The 26,761-nt window shown below is 40.8% G+C and overlaps 2 protein-coding genes across 6 annotated transcripts in view; both read right to left on the minus strand.

Annotated features, from left to right (window-relative positions):
- dcaf5 (ddb1 and cul4 associated factor 5) overlaps nt 1-1,350 on the minus strand; it is an 18,106-nt gene extending 16,756 nt beyond the window's left edge. The window contains exon 1 of the mRNA XM_031847348.1: nt 106-1,350. Within this exon, the coding sequence (XP_031703208.1) occupies nt 106-313 (208 nt within the window). The 5' untranslated portion in view covers nt 314-1,350. The remainder of the gene's footprint in view (nt 1-105) is intronic.
- Nucleotides 1,351-1,434: 84 nt separating this feature from the next.
- The window catches only part of pacs2 (phosphofurin acidic cluster sorting protein 2), a 54,415-nt gene continuing 29,088 nt past the window's right edge, over nt 1,435-26,761 (minus strand). The window contains exons 2-26 of one of the 5 annotated variants that reach the window (XM_031847341.1): nt 20,920-21,007; nt 20,310-20,399; nt 18,982-19,107; nt 17,193-17,355; nt 16,831-16,904; nt 16,539-16,619; nt 15,718-15,774; nt 15,464-15,621; nt 14,392-14,482; nt 13,829-13,900; nt 13,356-13,480; nt 12,904-13,036; nt 12,560-12,664; nt 12,106-12,212; nt 11,812-11,966; nt 11,466-11,576; nt 10,377-10,485; nt 9,712-9,744; nt 7,120-7,164; nt 6,158-6,200; nt 5,945-5,987; nt 5,650-5,785; nt 5,144-5,364; nt 4,701-4,814; nt 1,435-4,260 (exon numbers count right to left, since the gene is read on the minus strand). In XM_031847341.1, coding sequence (XP_031703201.1) covers nt 4,142-4,260; nt 4,701-4,814; nt 5,144-5,364; nt 5,650-5,785; nt 5,945-5,987; nt 6,158-6,200; nt 7,120-7,164; nt 9,712-9,744; nt 10,377-10,485; nt 11,466-11,576; nt 11,812-11,966; nt 12,106-12,212; nt 12,560-12,664; nt 12,904-13,036; nt 13,356-13,480; nt 13,829-13,900; nt 14,392-14,482; nt 15,464-15,621; nt 15,718-15,774; nt 16,539-16,619; nt 16,831-16,904; nt 17,193-17,355; nt 18,982-19,107; nt 20,310-20,399; nt 20,920-21,007 — 2,599 coding nt within the window. In that variant the 3' untranslated portion in view covers nt 1,435-4,141. Of the gene's footprint in view, nt 4,261-4,700; nt 4,815-5,143; nt 5,365-5,649; nt 5,786-5,944; nt 5,988-6,157; nt 6,201-7,119; nt 7,165-9,711; nt 9,745-10,376; nt 10,486-11,465; nt 11,577-11,811; nt 11,967-12,105; nt 12,213-12,559; nt 12,665-12,903; nt 13,037-13,355; nt 13,481-13,828; nt 13,901-14,391; nt 14,483-15,463; nt 15,622-15,717; nt 15,778-16,538; nt 16,620-16,830; nt 16,905-17,192; nt 17,356-18,981; nt 19,108-20,309; nt 20,400-20,919; nt 21,008-26,761 lie in introns of all 5 variants that reach the window. The other 4 variants (XM_031847340.1, XM_031847342.1, XM_031847343.1 and 1 more) reach the window with 4 other exon arrangements.

Genomic DNA, 26,761 nt, shown 5'->3' on the forward strand with positions numbered 1-26,761 from the left:
GGGGGGGGGTTCAGCTGACTGCCTGGCTAAGTTAGCCTTAGCATGCTAACACATTATCACAGTCTCAGCCACAAGGAAGGTGGAAAGAGGGATGTGTCAACTTACCGGACACGAGCCATTCCCCGCCGTTGTTGGAGAACTCAATGGCGTTGACACAGCCGAAGTGACCGAGCATGTCCTTCTTGTAGAGGCTGGTGCAGCCGGCCATCCTGCGTCTCTGGAATTCCTCCTTCAAGAGCGGCTGCCCGGTCAGCTCTCTGCGGGACAGAAAGCCCACCGAGGAGCGCATACCGCAGCCCTGCAGCTCCTTCATTGTCACCGTGCAACAACAAACAAACAACACAGATGTATACGGCTCTGTCCTTTGTTTTCACCGCTGCACCCTCGACATCTCGTCGTGTTGTTGTCGGGTCGATGTGGCGCACGGCTGTTCTTGCTCAGTGTTTGGGGCTACATTATGGTGGAAACCCCGCAGATGTCGACGTTGTTTTGTACCTCCTCTCTGTCTTCTCGGCAGTCCCAGTAGCCGCTTCCTGCTCCGGTGGAGGAGCTCTCTCTCTCTCTATCTGTGTGTGTGTGTGTGTGTGTGTGTGTGTGTGTGTGTGTGTGTATCTCTCTCTCTGTCACTCACCACCAGCCTAATGACACACAGTAAATACTCACTAGCCTATACCTATTATACGTAAAAGTACTGCATTAAAACAGTTACCTAAGTATGTAGTTAAGTATCAGGAAAATTAACTTAAAGTAAGTTACTATTTTATATAATGTCATTAGATTATTATTACTCATGCATTCATGTAGAAACAGGGTTTTTCTGTTTTTAAAATAGTTTGTACAGGACATCAAACTTAATAAATGCCGTCACAATTACCCCTTAACCCAAAGTGACACATTGTTTGTTTTGTCCAACTAATAGTACAGAAAATATTCAATTAAATAAGCAAATCTGCACAATTGTAAAGCTGGAACCATGTAATGTTTTTGCATGAAAATTGACTTAAACAATTACACAATAGTTCCCAAATTTATTTATTTTCTGTCAATCAACTTATCGTTTCAGCTTTACTTGTATAAACTAGGTTGGGTAGTTTAATTAATATCATATATAGTATGTTTTAACTTGTACCTACTGAAATCATAGATGTTCAAAGATGTTTTTTTTTAGCTTTTAAGCTTTGTGTCTTGAAAGCTGAAGTTCAAAGTTAATTCTTGACCTTATAAACAGTAGTTAAGTCCATTTAGTAGCTGTTCTGTTGATGAAGATCATGAGATATGACTGACAGCTCAGGACCTTGTGGTAAATTGTTTTCTCTTTGAGCCTCAGGAAATAACATTGTTTTTAAAGACTACTTTTTTTATTGGTTTTCATGCTTATGTTGCCTTCACTGACCTTTAAATTTACATGTAAACACGAGTGAAAAGAAAAGTACATTTTAGTGTGTATAGTAGTTTTATTACTCCAAGTTTTGGGGTTACAGTGGTAGTCTTTAGGGGACTTTCAGTTTCAACAAGCCTTTCTCTGAGACAACATGAAAAAACAGAAACATCTAAAACATTTTAAACAAATGTCTGCTCAATGCGAATGGGCTGTAGTCGTCTTGTAATTGATTCAAACCCATGTTTGAGAGCCAACTGTGATTTTTCCGTCCCTCCAGTTAACATTATACTGCAAAATCAATCCACTGTATCTGGATATTTTGTTGTCGTCCGAACAGAATCAGCACCATGTTAGCAAAGAACAAATTATTTATGTTGATTTGTCAAAATTAAGCAATTTAGGCACTTATCAAGAAATTGGCAAAGTTATGATAAAACTGCGAATGAAATAAATTTTACCAGCAAAATACTTTTTAGTTTTATGCTTAAAAGTCAACAAACGATTGAGCAAAATCTACCGACAGAACATTTTTTCACATACACATAACTTTACAGAATATCAAACTAAAATCTAAATCCAAGGAGGCCTCACGCTGAGCATAAAGTGATATTACACAGCACTGTGAGGATACAGACGCTTGGTTTGCTTTGCATATAAACTATGCCATGTCACCGCTGTTTGTGCTGTTGTTTAGCTCAGATATAATGGCAGACACAGTGTCTGTCTATGTGCGTCTGTGAACCACAGTCAGCCGTACCTGCAGGTTCCCGAGTAGGTTTAACACACTAGTCTACAATGGACAAACATTTAAAAGTGCTTTACATTAAGGTACCTTCAATACATTCACCTCTACATTATGAAGTCTTCTATAATACCACACAGGTAATGAGTGAGCTGCAGTTGACGAGTTTTCCTTTGGCAAAAGTAATGTTTGCTTTTAGCAAAAGATATGGAGTGTGTCAAAGGAGTGTGGAGCTAGAGGACGAAGAGTTCTTTCTAAAATAAACATTGTAGGGGGAATAAAAATCATTTGCAGAGGAACCACTCTGTAAAATGTGTAGCATCTTATAAAACAAGCGTCAAGGAACAGTTAAACATTTTGGATAATAAATATATTGGCTTTCTTAACGAGAGTTAGATGGGAAGATCTCTGGTAGCTACATGAAGCTACGGCTACCAGACGATTAGCTTAGCTTAGCACAAAGACTGGAAACGGGGGAAAACAGCTAGCCTGGCTCAGTGTAAAACCACAACTCAGTTTTTTTGTATAGGTTGAACAAAGGAGATATAACGTGTTAATTTGTGAGCTTTACAGATACTAGTGGGTGGATTATTTTGTGATCATAGCTAGGCTAGCTGTTTGTCAGTAGCCAGTTAGCTTAGTTTAGCTGGAAACGGGGAAGGTCCACAGTAGGCCAAAAATAATCCACGATAACGATATTACTGCAACATCTACAGAAAATGTAAAAATATAGTAATACTATCAGTCAAATTCACTTTTGTTTATTGTGTGTTTTGTCTTTATTGTGCGTTTTGTCTCTTTTCTGGATACTTAAGAATATAAGATGACAAATTGTGTTTTGGGGGTTTTGTGCCAGACTATTTTCCTTTAAATCCAATCGTAAATCCACAACATGTAGTTTTACACTCAAACAAGACCATTCATATTTATCAATGAGCGTAAGAGGCGCTGATAGGCAGATTTTTACCTTTGGACAGAGCTAGCTCTTTCCCGCTGTTTTCAGCCTTTATGCTAAGCTAAGCTAACCGACTGCTGGCTCTAGCCACATATTTACTGTAAAGACATTAGGGTGGTAACAATCTTCTTATCCAACTCTCAGAAAGAAAGCAAAATACCCGAAATGTCAATGTATTTCTTTCTGTCCGGACTACAATCTAAAAGGTAGTTAATTTTGTGCTATTAATACTTTTCTTCACTATTTTCTCATATGTCTCACTTTGGAGCAAAACTGTTCAAAACCTCAAACCATGAGGAGAAAATAGAGAAGAGAAGGGGTTGAAAATCACGACTGAGAGCAGTGTGTAATTCTCGGTCAGTGCCAGGTAATTATTAAGAATCACATTCACACAGTTTTCAGTCTATTTCACATAAGACTCCTAGTTGATTGCAGAGAGCCAAAGCTCAGGGGCCATTTACTTTTTGCTTCTTCAGGATTAAGACAATGAATTGACAACAGTCTCCCAACTTGAAAATCACAAATTTCTTCATCATCTTTGAGTTGACAATTATATATATACCTATATATAGACATATTTACCTATATATGTCTATATACATATATATGTATAATGAAATATATACATATATATATATTCTTGATTAAATGTCCCAGCCAATTGATTAAAAAAGCCTCACCTAATTTAAAAATAAATGATGGTAGAAGGTGAAACCTGGGCACTCATACGAGTATGTTAAAGATTAGAAGTAATGACTAATTATTATTTAATTTGTTTTTCTCAAAAGTCTAGAAAACATCAGAATGATCTTTTTTCTTTTAAAAAGCTGAGTAAAGAAATATTCCCTCGGCAGCTTTGCCTCGAGACATTTTTCCATAAATAGAAAATTAAAAAAAGAACACGCAAAACATTAAATAATTGGACAAATGCAACAGCTGAAAGCAGGAGCTTAAATTAAGACAGCAGAATAGAAGAAGTGTGCGGGGGGTTAAAATCTGTTGGCACGGGATAAAGGGAAGATGGGGGGGGGCTGTCCTCAGTGTTTCAGTCTTTTAGGTGCTGCTAGTAAGGGCCTTTTGTGTGCCCAAAGATCCCGATGGGGAAATGTTTGACGTGTGAGGACCACTGTGCCGCCAGCTGGAAAAACTTGACGTCGTTCCATTCGACGCCGTCAATCAATACTGCAGAGGAAGAGACGCAAAACAAAAGTTACACTTTCATTACAGGAGTTAATGTTATACTGAACAACCCAGAGTTCCAACTGAATATTATACACACGTTCCTAATGTTTTTTCATTTAAGCGGCATGATTAATCATTTGATTATTTTTTGGCGGCCTATTGTGAGCAGTGTAGGTTGTGCATACATTACTTACTTACTTGCTTACTTACTTAAATGAAGAAACAATTATTTCATTAAGAGTTGTTGATAAATTTTCTGTTAGTTGCCAAACTAAACCAATATTTTCTAAGTTTTAAGTATGAAGAGCATTTTTACTGGAAAATTACACAAATAAGTACAGTTAAAAATACATAATATGCAGGTATTGAGATCAGTCTGAGGATGTCTGTGCTGTAGAGAGGAGGAGGACATGTCAGGACGGGGCAGGGGGTCGGTTTACCTCTCAGCATGGTCTGCTGTTGCTTGGCAGTGCAGATGAGCCGGCTGATGCCCTCGATCACTTGACTCTTCGACTCCACCTCCTTGTCTTTGCTCTTTTTTGGCAGGAACATGACTGGCAGAAGGGAACAACAGAGATATGCACGCTGTGAGTAAATGAGGGATTCAGAATCTTTCTGGTCTCAGAGGATTAAATTCGGGGGACGTTTTGGTGCAACGTTTGAGGTCGGATGGTAAGAGATTTGATCAGATCGCATGAAGTTCGGTGACCTATCCTAAAAATATGATTCTTCCACACTTTTCATCCCTGATGTCAGCTGCTTTAAAACGTAATGTAATGTCATTTTGAGGTGGACTACTACTTTACTGCAGTCAGAAACTAACACACCCACAGAAACATGCATGCATCCGTCCACCTGGACAACACAGGTGTGTCCAGTTTACCCTTTTTATTCTTCTCCTTGGTCACCACAGTCATGGACATGGTGGGCTGGTGGCTCGGCTCCGCGCCCCCCAGGGGCAGCCGGCTGACCTGCAGCGAGCGGAAATTGCACTTCAGAGTGTTTTTGGAGGAGGAGTCCCGCTTCTCCATGTCCTTCTTCCTCTCTGTTGGAGCCACCCAGTAGTCCACCTGAAGCCCCATCAGCTCCGCCTGACCTACAGAACTACAGACGACAGTCAGGGAGGTGGACATTGTGGAGAATGTTTCTCTTTTTTTAATAGAATAACTCGGGAGAGTTCAAGTAGCTAAATCTGAAAATATAAGGAGGTAGATAACACTATCATGCTAAAAAAAAAAAAGTATCTTCTCTGGTAGAAAAATACAATATCATGACATACTTTTAAGTTTTTATATCATCTATTTACTACACCTGCTTAAACATGTATAAAATAAAGAAAAAGGTCACATTTTTTGCTCTATTTTGCTGAAATAGCTCTTGACTTCATACCTGTAGGCACAGAAGCTGGTGGTGACGGAGGGAGAGGAGGGTGGGGTGGGTGACGCCTCTTTGAGAGCCGGTGATACTTGTGGAGGGGTGGAGGAGAGCAGCGAGGAGCCCAGAGGTGCTGCATCGTCAGAGTCTCCTGAGGGAGGAAACACTCAATCATTTACCTCCAAAAAGAAAATACTGTGGTGGAGAAATCAGTTTTTTGTTTGTTTTGTGCAGATTACTTGTTGCACAATTTGAATACTTTTTTCTTTCTTTTAAATGTCAAAAATGTTTCTACAAACTTATTGCTTGCCTGACGTTGCAGACGTTTGCTCCAAGAGACCAACTTTCACCATCTGCAGAATTCAAAGCAGAGGATAAAGGATTATTACGTGTATTAAAAAAAACTATGAAAAGACACTGAAAACTTCTAACAGCTGTGTCAGTGTCAAACATGATTAATCAGCTGGATGAGGACAGAATCAACACACAGTGAGTATTTAGGGCAAATGAAGAGGCTACTTACCCCAATGAAGGGGATGAATTTCTGACACGAGTCCTCATCCGGGCTGTGGAGAGGCAGCAGAGGCCAAAAGAGAGTTCACATGAAAAGGATGCAAGAAAAGAATCAATGTGTTGTGAAGAAAAGGAAAGAAATGATGCACATGATGAAACATCAGAATCAGAATCAGCTTTATTGGCCATGTATGCTTACGCATACATGGAATTTGTCTCCGGTTTCCACTCCGCTCTCAATGTACAAACACAAATTTACAATAAACAAGACAATATATATATAAAGAATAAAAAAGGGCAGCAAAAAAGTAGAACGGTTGTAGGTAATTGAATCAAAGAGGACTGACTCCTACAAGCATTTCCAAATGCTTGTGAAAAGTAAAAGATCATTAAAGATTATTCAAAGAAATCTACAGTTAGTAACATTGAGATCTGGCAATTAGTTTGATAATGCATGATTTCCAATGTTTCACATGTGGAAATACTGAAGTCTTCCATTGCACAGAAAGTTTGCAAAGCTACCACAGTCCAAACAGAATCAACAGCGCATGCTGAACTTGCTGCTGAGCTTTAAACCTCCACTAAAACAGATTTAGTTCCCTCGTTGTAGCAGAGAGCAAAACATGCAAGCTGGTGGCCGATTCGGTGCCTCCAACAAAGCCATCCAGTTATTGCAGACGCAGACTGGATCTACCAAACCAGAAGGGCATTCAAGGGGAAAGCAAGCCCATCGGGAGAACAACTAAACTACAGTCGTAAAGAAGTGGATGAGAAGGAAGAGCATCAACCTAAATCCACAACTTCTCCGGTTCCATGCACTACCTGAGAGCGGTAGTGCATGGCTACACTTACAAGCCTTCCTGGAACTATTTTTCCTGGCAAAGACCGGAAAAATAGCCTGAAGGATGGTTCTATGTTGTTGTTTTTCTAAATGCAAAGACGTTACATGATGTGAAAGGTTGTTGCTCTTGCCTTGAAGAAACCTGCCATCGCCCCCCCAAGGAAGAAACAGACAGACTACAGAGAGAGAAAGAGAGAAGACAGTCTGCAGTGGGTCACAGTTTGCACATCAAGGCCACGTTCTGCTTCCCCAAACACAACAACACATCTCTGCTGTAATCGGGTTTTTCGGCGCAGCCAGAGAAAGAGAGAAAGCCAGATGTCTGCCTGGTATGTGGGTGTTAAATGTTCATCTGGCCTTGCAGGGATGGATTATGACAGAACACATGACTTCTGTCTGACTTGTTTGAGCCATATGTCATCTTAAATGTGGGATGTATTGTTAAAAGATGCACATGCACGTCGATCCACGTATGAACAGAACACATGCACTTTTCAGTTAAAGGACAGAATAACTTGTATTAGTATCTTTTTAATGTTTGTATTGTACATTACTGACTGTAAGTCAACGTTATTATCTTTTATTTATTTATTGCATTTATGTTTAATAAGAGGGGCCTTCCTATGAGGGTGTCCAGGCCCCTTAGCTGTGATCTCAGACTGACAGTCAGTATCTCCTTTAAATCTCTTCTTAAAACTGATCCTTATTTTAACTGAAAATGTGTTGTAATTGCTTTTAAATCATCATTCATAATCATCATTTTATCTTTTACATATTGGATTTTAAGTACTTTTTTATTCCTTGTTTTAATGCAAAGCACTTTGTGAAAATGTATTTTCGTGTTGTAAATATTTCCATTGATACACCTTCATGGCATGTTTGTATTCTGCAGTTTCTATACACAGTTAGTATTTTGTATAAGCTTTAGCCAAGTCAAAGAATCGTAACACTTTATTTTACAGGTCCACCATTTTCTGTCTAATCTCTTTCCTTTAAAGAACTACACGTATATAATTTGGTAGTAATTATAGGGGCACTAGCAAAGCTCAGTTGAAACACAAACAAGTCTTTTTTTCTGTAACAAAGTACTTTTTTAAGCTTAATATCTGATGTGAAAAACAACAGTTAGTTCCACCTGCTAAAAATAGACATTGAGCGTACAATTTTGTCAATGAATATATATTTGAAGCTATTAATATAATTTAAAAACAGGCCCTTTAGCACTGAGGACAGTACAGTTGTTCATTTGATGGTGACGTTACTACATTGAACCAAACAAGTAACTTAAATGTCGATCCCGATTCAGGTTTGTCATTCAATCACAAAATAAAAAAGTACTAATCACAATTTGACGTTGTGTGCAGGTTTTCTACTTCTAACTGAACAATAACAGACAGACATGGACGGCCAAAAGCACGATGAGAAGCAGCAGCGAGGAAGAAACAGAGGGAACACAGAGCTGATGGGATTTGGTCTCTTGCCACTTTATCAGCACATTTTACTCTTCAGTCCTCTGATATCTTATCAATGAAGACTGTTTGGAGGAGTAAGGATTGTCTTTCTTTGATGGTCATTAATGACAACAATAATAATCTTCACAACAAGAGCACACAGATGATGGATTGAGACTAGAAACTCATCGTTTGGAAAATGTGCATACAACTTCTGCATGAAGCATTGTATGCAGTTCAACATTTTGGGAAAACGCTTATTTTCTCTCTTCCCTGTGCGTTAGATGGAAAGATTGATGATTGATTTTATTCATGGGTTATCATGTCATACCTTTATCATTCTCACTGTCTGTATGGTAAATATGAAGCTACAGCCAGGAGCAGGTTAGCTTAGCTTAGCATAAAGACTGTAAAAAAAAAGGGAAACAGCTAGCCTGGCTCTGTCCAAAATCTGCCAAAATGCAGAATCTGGAAAACACGTTTCACGGCAGATGACAGTGAAATAGTCAAACACATATATAACTCCCCATAACACTACAAACTGCTTTTATCTCGTGAGTTTTAGACGTTTTTGATACCTTTGGACAGACTCAGGCCAGCTGTTTCCAGTTGTCATACTTAGCTGTTGGCTGCAGCTTCCCAGCAAAATATATTTAAATCTAATTTTGTCAGGCAGAAGTATTGAATTGAAGCCTGACATTGAAACCAAGTTGAAAACATGTCATGTTAAAGTTTGAATAAATGTCAACACTGATTATCTAAAAGGGTGGCGATTGACTTTTAGCTGATTTTAATATATTGAAACAATGTGACACTGATTAACTACAAGAAAACCTTTTTCATGATGTTTTCTTTATTCATACAACATAATATGTTATTGGTGCACCTAACACAATTTCAACTGGACAAAAAGGACAAAGCTAGAGTGTCTTAGTAGCTATATGACACTGTGTCTAGGCTGAAAACATTTATTTTGTTCTAAATAAAAACTTGACCCTGGCGCAGTTTTAATTAGTTCAATAAATCCCAAACTGTGTCTGTGTGCTTGTGTTAGTTACAACTGTGAGCTGTGGCCTGGATAGCCGCTCTTATCTGAGAAGTTTATGGCTCAAACTGTTAATAGGAAAAAAAAAAAAAATGAATGACTTTAGACAGCTGTTAAAGTGGCAAGCTCCAAGAAAGGCTGAGAAAAGTTCAAGGGAAAAATAGCTCCAACACACAGAAAGCACATGAATCACCAGGCTACATGAGAAACTCAATCGACCACAATACCTTACTGCAAAATCAAAATGAAAGCTCTTTTTCCTTCAAAGAAAGAAAAGAAAAAAATGTAACAAAAAGATCAAAAAAACATGTTATTCACACACACAGTGATGGAAAGACAGTGATGTTTAAAAGACAGACACCGCCACTCCCAAACAAACACAAACTTCACAACATTAATGAAACTTTTACCTCCAGTTTGTTTTGTCAAAAGGGGGTTAAAAAATATATTTAAATGAACGAACAGAATGTCGTGAAAAGAACAGAAAAGTCTAAACGTAAAAATTGCAACAAAATTATATGTTTTCGTTCTGAAAATCCTGCTGATTAATGTATTTTGAAAGCAAGCAAATATGCAGTGATTTGTACATCTTGTCTACTTGTGATTTTGCCAGAATTTAAAAAATTTGCAAAAAACGTATGAAATGTATTTTGGAAAGCCAGCTAACGTATCACGTGAATTGTTCAAAGAGTTTACAGTTCAACTCAATCCCCTTTTGAAAAACTGCTGAAAGCTCTGCATCAGAAGCTTTTCCTGTTAGATGAAACCCCCACACTTTACTAAAAATTCAAGCTTTTCCAGTGTAGCTGACAAAAAACCCTTTCAAAGTCCCACTGCTGTACAGCTCAGTGTGAAATGTTCTCAGGTTACTAAATGAGGGATGAAAACATACCTCTTCTGTTTGTAGGTGAGCATGGCCTCCGCGATGGGAAGCTGGTGAGCTCCGTTAGCTCCCACCATGTACTGAGTTACCCTCGACACCACGTCTGGGTTCTGCTGGGCTGCACAGGACGCAGAGGTTAATTAATTCTCTACGGCTGACTGTAAACATGAACATTCATGAAGATGTTCAAATTCATCCTTCAAAATGACCACTTTTCCTGATTGTAAGGAACCGTGTGTAGGATTTGGGGGGAATTATTGGCAGAAATTGAATAGAATATTCAGTCGTGTATAATCCCCTGAAACTAACCACTGTTGTGTTTTCGTTACCTTAGAAAGAGGTGTTTATATCCAACATAAGGAGCGGGTCCGCTTCACAGAGCCCCCCCCATGTTGTACCGCCATGTTTCTACAGTAGCCCAGAACGGACAAACCGAACGCTGGCTCTAGAGAGCCTTTTGCATTATTTACCAAAGACTGTTTATAAGAAAAGGACGTAGTCGTTGAAATGTCAACCATTGGTCTTTGGACTGTAGTTTTGAAGCCTTTAGTTCGGCATTTTGGCCGTCGCCATATTTGGACTGCGGAGGAGTGAAGCCGTGAAAGAGAGACACAGTATAGGGGTCAATCACAAGGTAGCCCCACCCTGAAGAATACATACTTTATGGTCTATTTTACTCTAAATGTTCCATCATGTACCAAATGAACATCATGCTGGATTGAAGAAGACTTGGAACTGGAGCTTGAGACCATAAACTCATGTTTACAATCTTTACTGAGGTAATAAATCAAGTGAGAAGTAGAGTCATTTTCTCATAGACTTCTATACAATCTGACAATTTTTTGCAAACAGAGGAGTCGCCCCCTGATGGCCAGTAGAGAGAATGCAAGTTTAAGGCTCTTCCACATTGGCTTCCCTTTTCAGAACCGGAGGTTGCCATCTGGTTTTTAACGTTACCTGGAGGCCACCGTTGGAAAGGCAGGGAGTATTCAGGTGGTTGCAATCTGTAACCTCACCGCTAGATGCCACTAAATCCTAACTCCTTTAAGACTTTATAAAAACTGTACAAATTCAAAGGTCAGGAAGTTAAGAGCCCACCAATAACCGGAGCTTCTGGCTTGTGAAACAAATCCCTCCAGGCAGCATCTTGGAACAAACTGTTGTATCGATAGTCAATAGTGCCCAGATATTTGGAGACCGGATGTGCACCTAAACCGATCAAAGACAAACAGTTGCAGAAGCAGTGTTACATTATTTTGAGAAGCACTAATACTACTAGACAGGTCTCCACCATTATCTTATCAATTTTCAGTAACTACAGCATTTTAATTTAGCTGAATTTTAATCTGACAATCATATACTCATGTTTGAACATATGTAGCACCTTTAAGTACAACAACAACAACAACAACAACAAAAAATGTAGCGTTAGGCTGCTACTAACCAAGAGGGATGATAAGGAACCTCATGTAGCCGAGCCAGTCAGGGGTCTTATGGGAAAGGTGGTCCACAAAAAGCCTCAGAACAGCACTGAGGTAGTGCTGCGCACCGGCCACTGCGATCTTTATGGGAATGGGCGTCTGGGAGTTACAGTTGCAACTAGGAAAGAAAATAAATAGAAGGCGTACAGTTTCACAATCAATAACACCAAATTTGGTCAACAGCTTTTGTGAGAAAAAGCGAATACACGATGGCAAAAGACAGACAAAGAAAGTCAGCGTGTGAGAGGTTCACTTACAATCTCTGTATGCGGGAGACAATAGTGTTGAACGCAGCTTGGATGTCGGCCGTGGTGCAGGTGCAGACCACGGGTAGGTGGTGGTTTTGCAGCATATCTGAGAGATACTGAGCGGGAAGGAGAGGAAGAATCAGATGTAGGGTTGTATTTTATAGAGAGTTTTGTTTGTTTTCCCTTTTTTCCAGTCTACTGGTATTTGTAATTTGCTTGGGAATATCTGCCTCTTACAGTATTTTCGTGTATTACTGCAAATGTACTGTATCTTATGCCAACAATGTTTTTAAATCTTTAATTCCTGTTTTCAACGCTGTGTGTGCTGCACTGTTGTTGTCTGTTGTGTCTCGTCCGTGCTAAGATAAAAATTGTCTATCCCACAGCTCGACTGGTAAGTTATAAAAAGCAAGTGTTACGACAAAAGCAGCCATTTTAAGCTCGTCGTGCAGATGTTTCTTACCTGGCCCTGCCAGTCTGACGTGTTGATGAGGATGATGCTGTCGGGGAGGTGGTTATCAGACACCAGAATGTGGTTGAGTTGGTCATACACTGTCTTTCTTGGAATCTACGAAGGAAAAATAAGAAACCTTAAAATGTATTTTAAAATTTAGGGGACCATAAAATATGTTTGATGAAATGAAGAACAAAGAGTGAACACAACTTTGAAGTGACCGAGTTGTTTTAAGCTGAATCTATAAGACATCATGGAGCGTAAAGAGGCTACGCTTGTGATAATAACTGGTATTTTATGTTCCATAGAAAGTACAATATCTTTTGGGTTCTCCTGCAGCTCTCTCGTCCTACCTGTAGGTGGCAGCGCGTGTCCAGGGACCGCTCGTTGTCCAGGCTGTTGGCCCTCTCGTTCTGCGGCCTGCTGGGCTGGCGCTCCTTCAGCGATGTGCTCCTGCCTCGCCTCCCTGCCAACTTCGGTTCCTGCCTGAAAAAAAACAGCAGAGGAAGAGAGGTGGAGGAGTGGAGTGCCAGAAGCAGAGGCTGTGACGTAATGGTCAACGACTCGAAGCATAAACCCTGTTCTGATCTGGAGGAGATGATTACAGGAAGCAACACAACCACTCATATCAATAAAAATAAAAATGTATTTTCTATTTTCCCTTTTAAAAGACCCTAGTGATACATCTGTCAGGTTCTTCTCTGTGACTTTCCATAATAAAGATTTCTGTCAGCTTTAAAAACCATCCTGCAGATGTCGATCAATGATTTAAAGGAGTGGATTACTGATGTTTATGTATTTCTACCTGTTGGATGAAATGATTAGGGACTCCGTCTTGGTCATTTTGCCACTCGGTGGCAGTCGCTCTAGAAATGTGTCCATGTTGTCCATCTCCAGCTCTGTGGTCGGAGTCACCGCCTCGGGCTGCTCCTGAGAGAAAGCAAAGAGAGAGAGAGAGAAACAAGCAGCAGGGTTTATGACTCCAGAGCTGACAGACGTGTTTATGCATTTATGCTTTTCAAATCAAACACTTGTTCACACAATAAATGTCTCAACTGTCCCTGAGGATTTAAGTTGTTACTCATTATGATTTACTCTAATTGGATCAGGGTTTCTGCACACTCAAACAGTAACAGCAAAGATGTCTCTCTCTCATATATATATTTATATACACACACACGGTAAGCTGGCAGGTAGTAAACATGAAACCAAGCTGTTGCTTAGCAATGCCATTCAGTCAAAACCCTCTCCTGAGCAGCTTGAAGAGTTGAAACTCACAAAGGAGACGTTATCAGACACACCGTCCTCTGGAAACTTGGCCCCAGCACACTTGGTTTTATCCGGGTCGATCTGGAATGAGACGGTGAGAAGAACAATAAACATCACCTGGTTTGGATGGAGCCCCAGGAACTTTGATTTCACATGAAGAATTGTTTCATTCAACATCAACGTGATGGTTTGTTGGTTCAACAGGAAGCCCGACAGTTTCATAAACAAACTCACTTCATAACTGGTTTAAACCTGCGAGACCGATGGGAAAATCTGACTTTTACTCTTCTGTACTTCGCTAAAAGACGCCCTTAAGCAGGATAATCGACGTCTTTCTGCTCCAGTGCGTTTTCTCATCGGCTATCGGTGCAGTTCAGTGGTTACACTGATAGGCCTCCAGATGTTTCATTGTGGCACAAGTGACCCAGTTTGGGAGGCAAACAAAGTGTGATATCATGTGAAATGAACTGAAGTTGCATGTTCTAATTACGCAGAAGGAAATCCCTGCTGAATTCAGTCAGGATTGTTTCAAACGTTGTGTCGCTGTGCTGTCGCAGTGACTTCGCTCTCACCGGGCTCGGAGGCTCCCGGTGGCTCCGGATGCTGTGGATGCTGCCGATCTCCGTCTGAGAGCTGGAGAGGGACAGACCCTCGAAATATGGCCTGAAACACAAGAAACAATCTGGACTGAAGTACAGAAAACGAATCAGTTTGTGTCGACATGACTATTGACTGATATGAGGAGTCTCCTCCGGGGTCAAAAAATACCATGTACAGTCAATGACCGCATGCTAAACTCTACCAAGACCAATCTTTCACTTTGATTTGTTTTTTTTGTCACCCTGCATTTTATATGAATGCAGTTGTATCACGTCTTCTGCGACGCTCACGGAACTTTTCTTGGCAGAAAGACAGGAAGGTTAATTAAATAAGATTAATTCAAAAGAATTGAATAAAGCGAAAAATCCAGCTTATAATGGAGCATGACACACACAGGGGACTAAAAGTCTGTTTTCTTTTTTATAGATTCAAATGGTAAACTAAACTGCTGAAACATAGAGGAAACCCTGACAATGCATTTTAAGTTATTTTAAAACAGTGACATTAAAATGTCATTGCTACAGATCATTACTGCAACATATTGGCTGAATACAGTTTCACTAACAAGCATAACATTTAAAGGAAAGCAGCCTGTGGTTCTGACATGTCTGCTGCAGGGTTTAAAGGGACAGCTCACCCCAAAATCAAAAATACATATTTTTCCTCTTACCTGTGGTGCTTTTTATCAATCTAGATTGTTTCGGTGTGAGTTGCCGAGTGTTGGAGTTATCAGCCGTAGAGATGTCAGCCTTCTCTCCAATATAATTGGACTACATAGAACAAGGCTTGTGGCGGTGAAATACCTCTTTCCATAAATCATGACCTGGTTACTAAAGACCTGGTTGTGAGCAGTTTCATTCAGGAACTACAGGTGAAAGTAAACAGCAGGTCCTATTTTTAGGAATTTCAGTGTTACAATACAATTCAGACTTTTTGTGAAGCATTTTTACTTTATTATCATAATTATTTGGCCTGCAGTCCCCACACTGTATACTTTACGTGTTTCACAAACAAACACAAACATTACTGGTGAGAAACACTCACTTGAGTTTGGGTTTTGGTGTGCTGAGGACGCTGTCGTCGTCGTCCAGCTCCGGGCCACTGTCACTCGGGTTCTCAAACTCTATGCTATCCAGGTCCAGGTCCAGGTCCTCCTCCACCTCAGGGGTTGGCTCTGCAGGGTCCTGCTCCGAGTCCAGCACCTTCACAGACACACAGACACACACACACACACACATTAACATGTTTAGTAGCTCAGCAGCTCCACAGTAGAGGTCACACAAGACAGAAACACTCACCTCATCTGAAACTCTGAAGCGCTTCAGAAGAGCCACCACGCGCTGCTTAAAGTTCTGCTGCTAAAACACAGGAGAGCAAACACACAACCACCAGTCAGTCTGAGAAGCAGTTATGATTTACTTCAGCGCTCTCAGCTCTCATTCTAGTCATTTTACCGGCAGTTTTGGCAGGGTATCGATTTCGCTGCGTGTGCTCGTGTAAATCAATAATCAAGCAACATCGTACCTCATCTGCTTTCTGGGGCTTTCATCTCCTGCTCACTGAGCTCTATGAAGCCACATCACCCACGAGCAAAAACACATTCAAACTGGAGCATTAAAGCTCTTTCAAAGTTTCAATATGACTTGACCATCTGCGAATGAATACATGTAAATAAGTGGTGTTTATTTTAGAAGAGTGTTTAACTGTAGTTATATATACATTTATGCATTTCATAAGTATTTTCAAATTAAAAGGCTCAAATCCAAGTGGAGTCATGACTTAATGGTGTTAAAATCAAAGTCTAGCTGCAAGTCTTTAAGGATTTTGTCAAGTCAAAAGTCAATGATTCAAGTCAAATCTAAAGTCATCAAATTTGTGACTGGAGTCACGTGACTTGAAGTCCAAGTCACGTGACTCAAGTCCACACCTCTGCCGCCAAGTAGTAACTTTCCTAGAACATTTTTCAAGAAATTGGCCAAACCACCAGTTTTACCACCATGAAACTGAAGGTCACCGTGTGGGTTCACTGCATAGTCGCTGTCTTGGTTTTCCCTGTAGGTAGGGATGCTCAAACCAAAAGTATTGTTTCTTTATCTTATATCTGGGCCTCGTCTCTTACTCTGGTGATGGAGGGGGTCCTCACAATCGACCTCCTCTGCTTCTTTGGCTTTCTCACATCGTACTCGTCATCTTCCAGATCCTGAAAAACAAGACACAAATGAAGTTAAAATTCAGCCTGACGATACATTATTTACACTTGTCTGTCTCGAAGTTTTACTAAACAAATTATGCATCGCAAGAACAGATGGGCTCAATTATTAGCCGACTTGACCAGGATGAGGTTAATTGATTGTAATTGCATCACGACCCTTAAAAGTCTGCTTGCCTCACTGACGTCGAGGCCGACTCACCTGAACCTGCACGGCGTCGTCGCTGGCCTCCTGCTCCGAGGAGAAGCTCTCGTACTCTTCCTCTGAGTAGTTATCTAAAGCGGAGGACAAGTAGGAAGATTAAAGGCCGGAGTGAAGAAGACGCCTCATACATATTTCAATGACCCTTTTAAATTTGACACGCAGCCATGGCTCTGAATGAACATGACGTACAAACAGTGCACTGTATGCTACCTGAATTTAAATTGCTTTCTGCACGCTTAGAGAGAGAAAAAACAGCCTGATCCGTGCTCTGCGTAGCACATCGAGCATATTAGGTGATTACGATGGCTTCCTGCCACGTTAACCTCGGAGCACCGTGGGTAATGAGAGGCAAAGTGTACCGGAGCATTTGATCTTCTGTCCTCCCTGCAGGGCTGCGTCCTCGTGGTCTATTGGCTGACTGGACAGAGAAAAGATCCAGATCTCGGCCACCTTCCCCAGCAGGTCTTTCTGGTTGCTGCAGAGAGGCAGAACCTGGCCTCCCTCTGTCGGGTGCTGCATCACCTGGTGAGAGAGAGGAGAGGAGAGGCAGAAACATGAGAGAGAGGAGGAAATGTAGGGGGAGGAATGTTTCACTTCAGTGACCTGAGCTCACTTCTCAGTTGTTTTAATTCAAGAAGCATCCACCCTTTAGAGACATTAAAACTGTTGAAGTTCTATGTTTTAGGATCTTATGTAATGCATGAAAGGCAGAAATACGAAGGTCTCCTCCTGCAGTAAACTCTATAAACCATCAGGGATTGCAGGCCCAGAGATAGTGCGTTACATTTTTCGTAAGTAGACAATCCTGTAAAGTTGTCCTTAATTCTGTGTATATTTTTTGTCATCCTGATTGCCTATGCTTTCATTATATTATCTATCTTTTTCTCTCCACGTGATATTTATTGCATGTCTGTCTGTCCAGGGAGAGGGATCCCTCATCTGTTGCTCTTCCTGAGGTTTCTTTATTTTCCCTGTTAAATGGTGTTTTGGGGGAGTTTTTAACGTCTCTGAAACGAGACGTTTCAGAGACGATGTACGCTGTGCAGCAAATTTGTGATTTGTGATACGAGGCTCTAAAAGTAACATTTACTTGACTACAGGCTGCTTCTTTTACCGTATCTACACAAACCTACACATTCACACCTGGGAGCTGCTCAGTAGAACCACCCACCATCTTTTCTTCTGTTTAAAAACTGAGGCTCCACTAAAGCAGGTGAGTGTTTTTGCCCAACAGCATCTATGCAGTGTTCACTGAGCGTCATTCATGCTGGACATATTTTACACTCCAGGTCAGCACCGCCTCAAATCTGGAAGTCTCTCTGCTCTAGTGAGACCAAGTCAGCCTTCAGCTGTTTACACTGCATCTTGTGTGGCATGTTGTGTTACAGCCTCATTGAATCCTTGATTTGAAAAAGTGAGAACTATTTCTTTCTTGTTGTAAAGTAGCTTCAGCTCTCTGTTTTTTTGTTTCTTTTCCTCACAGGCGCCGAAATGTTTTCTTTTTCGTGCCTCAGCTGCTGAGATTTGACCTTGATAAGCTCCACTGAGCTTTGTGAGCCATATGCGAAATCCTGAGTGAGCATCATGTGCACTGACACTAAGGTATTCATCTGAAGGAAGACTTGTATTCATGTATTCTTGGTTACTTAAAACACAAGGAACAAGCAGACAACGGAGGAGTTTTTTCTTAACAAGGGAGCTTTCTTCACTTCTTTAAGGAGAAGTTGAAAAAACAAAAAGCAGGTTTGTGCTGAGATGGAGAGAAATTATCTGAAGCCTTTCAAAGATAGAGCTATTAGTTTCCAGACTAATTAAAGGGCAAAAGGACTTTTTTAAGACAGCTTTTCAAAGAGCCACGAGTTAAGTACACGAGGCACAGCCAATCCCCCCGGTGAAGATGAGGAGGACAAAGTCTGCTAATGTCAACCTGCAGCTTCAACATCCACCATTTTCTCATTATATTTCCTCTAACAGCCTGTTAGAGCTGATGCACCTTTGAGCTTTCTCCTCTCCTGAGACTTCAGGACTCAACAAAAAAGTGTGGCTGAGGTGACCTTGCTATCCTCTACACACCATACAAACAATATTACCCGCCATCAGCCAACACGAACACGGATGCAGGTTTGTTGCAGCGCGGTCAAACTGTACCTCGGCCATATCAATAGATCCCACTGCCAGAGTCTTGTAGCCCAAGATAGTTCGGTTCTTGTATCTCTTCCGTCTTTGCAGCATGATCTGCAGCTTGTTTCCTTCTCGTTTTAAGAAGTGAGGGTACTGAGGGAGAGGAAACAGGAAAAAAGAAGACCTAGAATTGAACTGGTAGCTTTTTACAAATATTTACATATATATATATAAATATCCCTGTGTCATATCTTATTCCTCTTCCCCGTAGAGCTCCATTGTTGTATAAAAACTATTACAAACACATACGTTAAACACACTGTTACATGTTCCTTCATTAAGATGAACTGCAGAATAATTTTGAGTTGATCCCACATTCACAGACTGCAAATATTAACCAGAGCACCAAATCAGGAGCTGAAAATAGTCCCTGAAAAAAAAAGAAAGAAAACCCCCACAATTTACTCCTTCAAGTCCATGAAACCTTGGTTTTAAATTAAAGTATTTCTGTAAAACATTAAATATTCATGAGTAAAGAGCGATAAAGTAAGAGGGTGTGTTTTACCTATTTGTATCTTGATTTGACTGAGAGACAACATAAGCACACAACCCTTCATGTCTGTTTTTGTTTTTAATGCAGCGAATTATGTCACATCACCTTTTTGAAAAACCCACTTTAAACCAGTGAGAGGAGCACGGACAACAACACAAACACAGAAATCTCTCTTATGAAGCAACCAAAACGGTTAGAACTGGAAGAAGATCATTGAGGAAATATGTCTTTAATAAAACTGCCATTTCGAGGAAATTGCTTCCTTCTTTAAAAACAAAAGTATATATTTGCGACTTGTTTTTGCATCTTCAGTGGGAATGAGGGATGCCGGAGGAGTCGTGAGGCAGAGTGACTATAGAGTGACTAGCAGTTGACTAGCAGAGTGACTATCAGAGTGACTATCAGAGTGACTAGCAGTTGACTATCAGAGTGACTAGCAGTTGACTAGCAGAGTGACTATCAGAGTGACTAGCACCTTGTCGGTTTGGATCTTTTTAATGGATTTGTTAATAACAAAAATATAGATGATTACCACTTATCTTGTGGTCCTTTGTGCACACACAAAAGGAGATGCAGTGTTGCAGCAAAAATTGATATGCAAGTTTGAGCGGTTGCCATGGCAACAGCTGTAATAAAACTCATCCCACACATACTTAACTCTGTAAGCTCTCACCTGAATGAGATTAAAAAAAAACATCAAATAAAGAACAAAAACATATTGCTAAATGGTGGTTGTTTTTTTTGAAGCAACCTACGATGTTTATTTTTAACCGAACATCAGCGTGGGGATTTTGTTTTTTACCTGCAGCGAAAAGGTGAGAGCCAGATCAGCCTCCACAGACCCACTGGGTGGCAGCACTATCTCATGGGACCTCAAGATCCGTTTGGAGCCCTGTAAAATAAGTGGTTGGTGTTTAATTCAGTGGGAGCTCTTCCCCTGGAATCATTGTGCATCTCTGCTGGTGGGTTTCAACAGTGCGAGGAATAAATAACTCAACAGGACTCACGCATATTAAAACAAGTGGAACATTTAAATCTCATGTGCTTCACAGTGATGATGTACAAATTCACAAAGCAAACTATTTTACAGTATATGTTTGATGCATTTTACATATTTTCTGCTCAGTAACTGGATTGATCATTGTCAAAGTTAGGTTATGGTTGCAAGAGGACATTTCTTAAACAAAAGACATAACTGCATATGATGTTCAGTATACTGCATTAAATCTCAAACAAGTGTCTTACAACTTGCCTTGAAGGTAGAAAAAGAAAACATGGATTTAAAATGGTCAACAATAAAATATAAACCATTATTCATTCTTCTGCCCTTCATCAGGGACTGAGATTTAAAGGACCGGGGGACATATTATGACTGCTGTTTGTTTGTGCATGTCTGTCTGTGTGCAACATACCTGGATTTTAACCGCGATGACCACAGAGATCAGCTCTTTATCAAGTTCCCTCATCACAACCAGCTTCTTCAGAGTCAGACTGCACAACCTGAAGTGAGAGAGAGAGATGCAGAAGAAATGTGTTTTTAAAAAAATGCACAAACCGTGGATTCAATGAACGGTCCACAACTAAGCAAACACAGCATGTCATCAGTCAATCAACAGGTTTAATGTGCAGGTGTGATAATCTCACTAATACAGCAGGTGTTAATTTTGACGCTTCTGTGCAGTTGTGCAGATGTGTTTTACCAGAGCCGACCGATGCGTTCGCTCGGCTGATATTAATAGCTTATCACAGATGTATTGATATCTGTGGAGCCTGATAAATCAAAAGAAATGAAAGGACAGAAATGCCTAAAGTATGTTTGAGGTAATTCAGATGTTACGTAGTGTAGTTTGTCCAACAGAGAGCACTGACACATTCATTTTCTAACTGTAAAATGTCAGCGGTTAAATCCGTAAACAAACTTCCTGTTATCTTTGAATTTCCGTTTGTGTATTAAAGGAAACAAGAGAGATATTAACATATTTCAATGGTGAAATTAAAAAGGTACTAGTGGGTGGATTTATCTAATAATCCAGAGTGAACTGGGCTCTTTATTTCTATACAATATTGTAATTAAACATTACGACCTTTAGGTTATGAGGCAGCCAGTGGGCCACCTTTAAAAAAACTAAAACTAAACTGGTCACTGGAGCGATGGCGGAAGAATTGGCCACAGACCACAGAAACATTTCTAAATTCCTGCACTTGTTAGACCCTTAATGTGAACTGAGCTAAATCATCTGTTACCATCACTTTGTCTGAGTGGTCCAGCAGACGGGCCTGAATAGAGACATTGAAGCAGGATGGTGGCGTAGCAGCCGTGAGGGGGGGCATTGTTAGCACAACATGGTGGTGGTGGTGGTGGTGGTGGTGGGGGGGGGGGCTGCTTTAACAAGCTTGTCACGATTTTTTGAGACACTTCCTCAAAAGACGAAAGGCTTTTTTGAAGCCGTCTTTGGTTCCTTTGACTGAAACATTCAGGAGAAGCTGCTCTGAAGAGGCTCACAATCTGGAGGCCCAGTCACTCCATTCATCATCCAGCTCTGCTTGGGCTTTTTTCCAACGGTGGAATGACATCACTCCTAAATTATTCTAGGGGCACAGCTACACGGCGTTGGATGTCGTTCAACAGCTTAAGTTTCTTGTCACAGAGTTGTGGCTCAAAACTGCTACGAGTAACGGAGGAGAAAGAAACGTTGTCGGCACTGAGCGGAGAGAGGCCACATCAATACACCAATATCCAATATGAGGAGTTGACCGTGCGTGTAATTCAACTTCACTGGCGGGCAAAACACTGACGGATAGGTGAGGCACCAAACTAAAGAAACCAGCAGCACTAACAAGTCAAGAGGCTTTCAGTGTGCTGCTGAGTGACATAACGCTGCACGTCTCTGCATCAATCAGCCTCGAGAGACAGCGAAATATCGAGACGCAGGGAGAAGAAGCGATGACAATGGCAGGTTTGAAGAAGCCCCCCCCTCCGGCAGGCTGAATGAAGACCTTTCTCTTCTTCAGCCAAGCCCAAGAAATCTCAAGCACAATGGACACAAGCCAATGAAGGCCGGCATTGTCTTCTGCTCTGGCCCAGACAATACGCAGCATTCTTGTTACTCGCGTTTTGTATTCTACCCCATTGGTTCCAGAGCCCACAGCACCATCTATTTCAGATATGCTAGGTGGCTGGATGTTGGTTTGCGTTGGCGGCCAAATGATATCTGCCACACAGACTGCTCCGCTGAGAAGTCACATTTTTATCCCCCACAATGGATTTGTCATACAAGTGCTGTGTGCGCGCTCCGGCAGCTCATCTGCCCAAAAGGAACAGCACTGAAATGATATTTGTAATAAAACACCACTTAATTTGTAAGAGGATCTGTGCTTCACTTTGGTTGGTGACATAAAATCCTGAGATAGAGTGGGGGGGGGGGGGGGGGGGGGGTTTTTTTTTTTTTTTTTTTATGGACACACCGGTAACATTTTCCCAAGAAATGTTGTTTTGTCTCATAAAAAAAATCTATTGATTTCCAGGGTTTCATCAGATCTTCTATTGAAAAAGGCTTTTTGAAAGGATTTGCCATATTTTCAAAGCGTCAGTACACTTCAAACAAAGCACTTGTGGATTGTCCGACAGCGTTTGAAAGACGCTTTCAACTGCGGGACCAGGTGGGGTCTGCAGCCGACAGTTTTCAGACTTTTTGATAACTTACTGACACAAAAAAAGACAAAAGATTGGCCTTGTGAAAATAGACAGGGTTTGAGTTTATCTCTCAAGCTCTCCCTTTCCCCCCCCCCATTCTTCACACAAATGAGTGCAACACCACAAATGCCTTCAAGGACAGATTGAAGTATAAACACTTGGTAGGTATACAAACAATTAATCACACATACCCAGAAGTTATTCAAGACACTTCACACACATTTTCTCGGAACAAATGCAAATGGAGGCCGGCAAATCTTTTAATCCGGAGGGTGAAAATCCCCCAGCAGAAGAATAACTTGTGCTAAAACCCACTAATGTCTATCCATCATCTCCCACAAATACACAGACGACACAGATGGATGGGGTAATGTCAGGACGGTTTTGTTTGCACTGCTCTCTAACAGATCGCTCAACGGTTGCACTGAGCTGGAATGATAATGCACCCAGAGATGGAGACTCGAGTCTGCGACCTGGACTCGAGTCGCACACACGGTGACTTGAGAGGTGACTTGCTGCCACCGTCTGCTGGCTGCCGTTAAACAGAGAGAAAGATAACGTTTATTATATAGTTGGCAACAGGCAGTTTACAGGTGTATTAGATTACCATTACACTGGAGGGATGTGTTCATTTGCATTTTAGTAATACATTTCATTGGCTGGAGACCCAGTGTGATTATACAATACGGTTGTCCCTGTTACCCTGAGTAACGTTTTTTTAGTTGTAGTTCCGTTCTGCTCTCAGAACACTGCGTTTCTATATTGTACATGTATATTCAACATTACAATTCAAAATACATGTGCTTTCATCGTGCGTGTTTTGTCATATTGAATTGTAATAGTTTAAAGGGATCAAATACCAAACAACTAATCAATGCTGATGCTGTTTGCTAATAGATAAAGGAGTGATGATATTACAGTGGGCTGCATGCTTTGAATCTCTTAGATACAGCTGTGCAGCGTTCTTAGCAGACCGGATGGCATGCAGCAGATGATAGAAAGCTCATTACAAACTTAAGAGACTCGTGAGCATCTCTGTATTCACACTAGGACTGTACATCACGCCTTCTGTTGACATCAATGGAGTTACTCCCCCGACAAGATTACATCACATTACATATGCATAGAGAGAAGAGTGGGTTTACATCCTTTTAACATCTGGAATGTGTCTCAAAACATCTGGCTCTTTAATATGATATGATTTTGGTTACATTTACATTTGGCCTTTGTGAGGCAAAAAATGCATTTAAGCCTAATTGGGTTTCATCTACGAGTATATAAAACTGATTAAAACCATGAATTGGAAAAGTTTTTCTATGCAACGTCACACCATCACAATTTTATCTCATCAAAAAGTTGTTATCAGCAGTACGTGAAGCTCCTCTCTGTTCCTTCTTTGATACACAAAGAATGATACATCAGAACAATACAGTCAAGTGCTGCGCTTTCACTCGACATCTGCTGCCCTTTTACACTCTGAGCTGAAGTCGAGGAGGACTCGCTCGCTGACACGAGCTAATGTGTTCGTGCACTGAGCTTCTGTCTGTGTGTTCACGGACACACGTACAACAGACAGCGGCTGTTTTGGCCCTGCAGCAAAGCAACCTGTTCCCTGCTCTGTCCCCTCGCTGCAGCCCCAGAGGGACTGTGGTCTGCTGAAACACACGGCCCGCCGCCTGTAGCGGGGCCCTGTCAAATCCTGATCCAGTGGCCCGCTCAGCACAGATGCTCTGGCAAAAAAGGGGGGGGGGGGGACAGGCCCAGTAGGGCGCTGTGATAGCACAGTCACAATCACTCCATCTGCCACGAACAACACACCAACAGGAGTTTGTGTTGGTGTCACTGATGCAGAGACGTGTGACACAACGTACTGCAAACACACAGCAGAGGGAACACAGGGTGTAGATTGTAGACGCATGTCAGTTCTGCTGTGCTGATCGTCAATCGTGTTCATTGTAAAGAAAACCGTAAGATGGATGGAAGCTAAACATAACGTAATGGAAGTCACTGCTACTTTACTACTATTGCTCCTGCTGCCGTTCCCACTACAGCTAACTTTTAGAAGCACTGATTATCTTTTTGTGCATCTTTATACTTCTATTCCACTCCACTGAGGGGAATATAGTTTTGTTTTTTAATGGTTCCACCACATTAATCAAATGCTTTGAGAAAAGCCACTAATTCTACTTTAAGTGGTGGAATGTAACAACAGGTAAAACCTTAAAGCTACAGCTTTAGTAAAAAATAACTTTTTGTCATAATTGCTAAAACTGTTACTATATCCTGATAGTACACGAGACAGATAATCTGTGAAAAGAGCAGGTTCCTCCTCCTCCTTTAAGCACTTCTGATGACATTGCAAGATTCCAACACATCCAAAGAAAAACAACCAGAGCCGAGGAGCAGCCGTCAATCACAGCTCTTAGGCTCGTGATCAAACTGTCAAACTGCTGATCAAATATGAATCAAGATGCAAACATGCCCACGATGACAATGTAAACATGTTTATTTAATATTCACAAGGCTCACTATGTTCCGTGTTTAGCATGCTAACTTTGGCTGACATGCAAATTAGCACTTAACACAAAGTACTGCAGAAGCTGATGAGATGTCATTAGTATTATTTTGTCATTAACAAAAGTATTAAAACAAATTGAAATTTTGAACTGATGATGGCGCTAGATTATTAAGGAACCATCAAAGTGATTATAATTCATCGGGGAGGGGGAAATGAATGTCCATCCAACCCATCCAATAATTGGGTTAGGGTTCAATCAATCAATCAAGTTCTATTTATATGAATCGAATGCAATTCAATGTGCTTTACAGATGATTGACTCGACAACGAGATGAAAATAGAGAGAAGATGAAGAAACTAATGCACAGAAAATAATGTTAGGAAAATGAAAGAAAAATTAAATGGTAATATTAAGCGATCATGTTAAAACAGTAAAACTTAACTGAAATAAAATTGTAGAGCAATAAAATAAGAACAAAAAAATATCTATAAATGCTAAAACCATAGCATAAAAACATAAAACACTACATAAAAGCCAGACTGAATAGCTGAGTTTTTAGTTTCCGTTTATAAATATCAATATTTTCAGATGCACTCAGATCCTTTGGAAGGCTGTCGGCTTGGAGCATAATGTCTACAAGCAGCGTCACCAAAATGTTTCTGTCCTGCTCTGTGGAACAGCTAAAAGAGAAGAACCAGAGGAACTAAAAGCATTCTGAGAGGTATTCTGTTGCCTTATCAAATCATAAAAGAACTTTAAAATCAATATGAAAACTAACAGGCAACCAGAGTAAAGGTTTTGAAACAGGGTTAGGATTAGAAGGCAAACAGCTGCTTTGACAATTTGAAATGACGACTCATCTCTGGATCTTCATCTCTTGATTTGCAACATGCTGAAAGAAAATGTCCCAATCTGGCTGAAAACAAGAAGAGCCACGATCAGCAGAGAGGAGGAGGTGCAGGCTTGGGTTACAGGACATGACACCCTACACCTGACTCTAACCCATGAACATTCACGCTCATTGATTTGTTTGTCTCTTGA

The sequence above is a fragment of the Anarrhichthys ocellatus genome, unplaced genomic scaffold (genome assembly GCF_004355925.1).
Source record: "Anarrhichthys ocellatus isolate YVR2014 unplaced genomic scaffold, GSC_Weel_1.0 scaffold7, whole genome shotgun sequence".
NCBI classification, from domain to species: Eukaryota; Metazoa; Chordata; class Actinopteri; order Perciformes; family Anarhichadidae; genus Anarrhichthys; species Anarrhichthys ocellatus.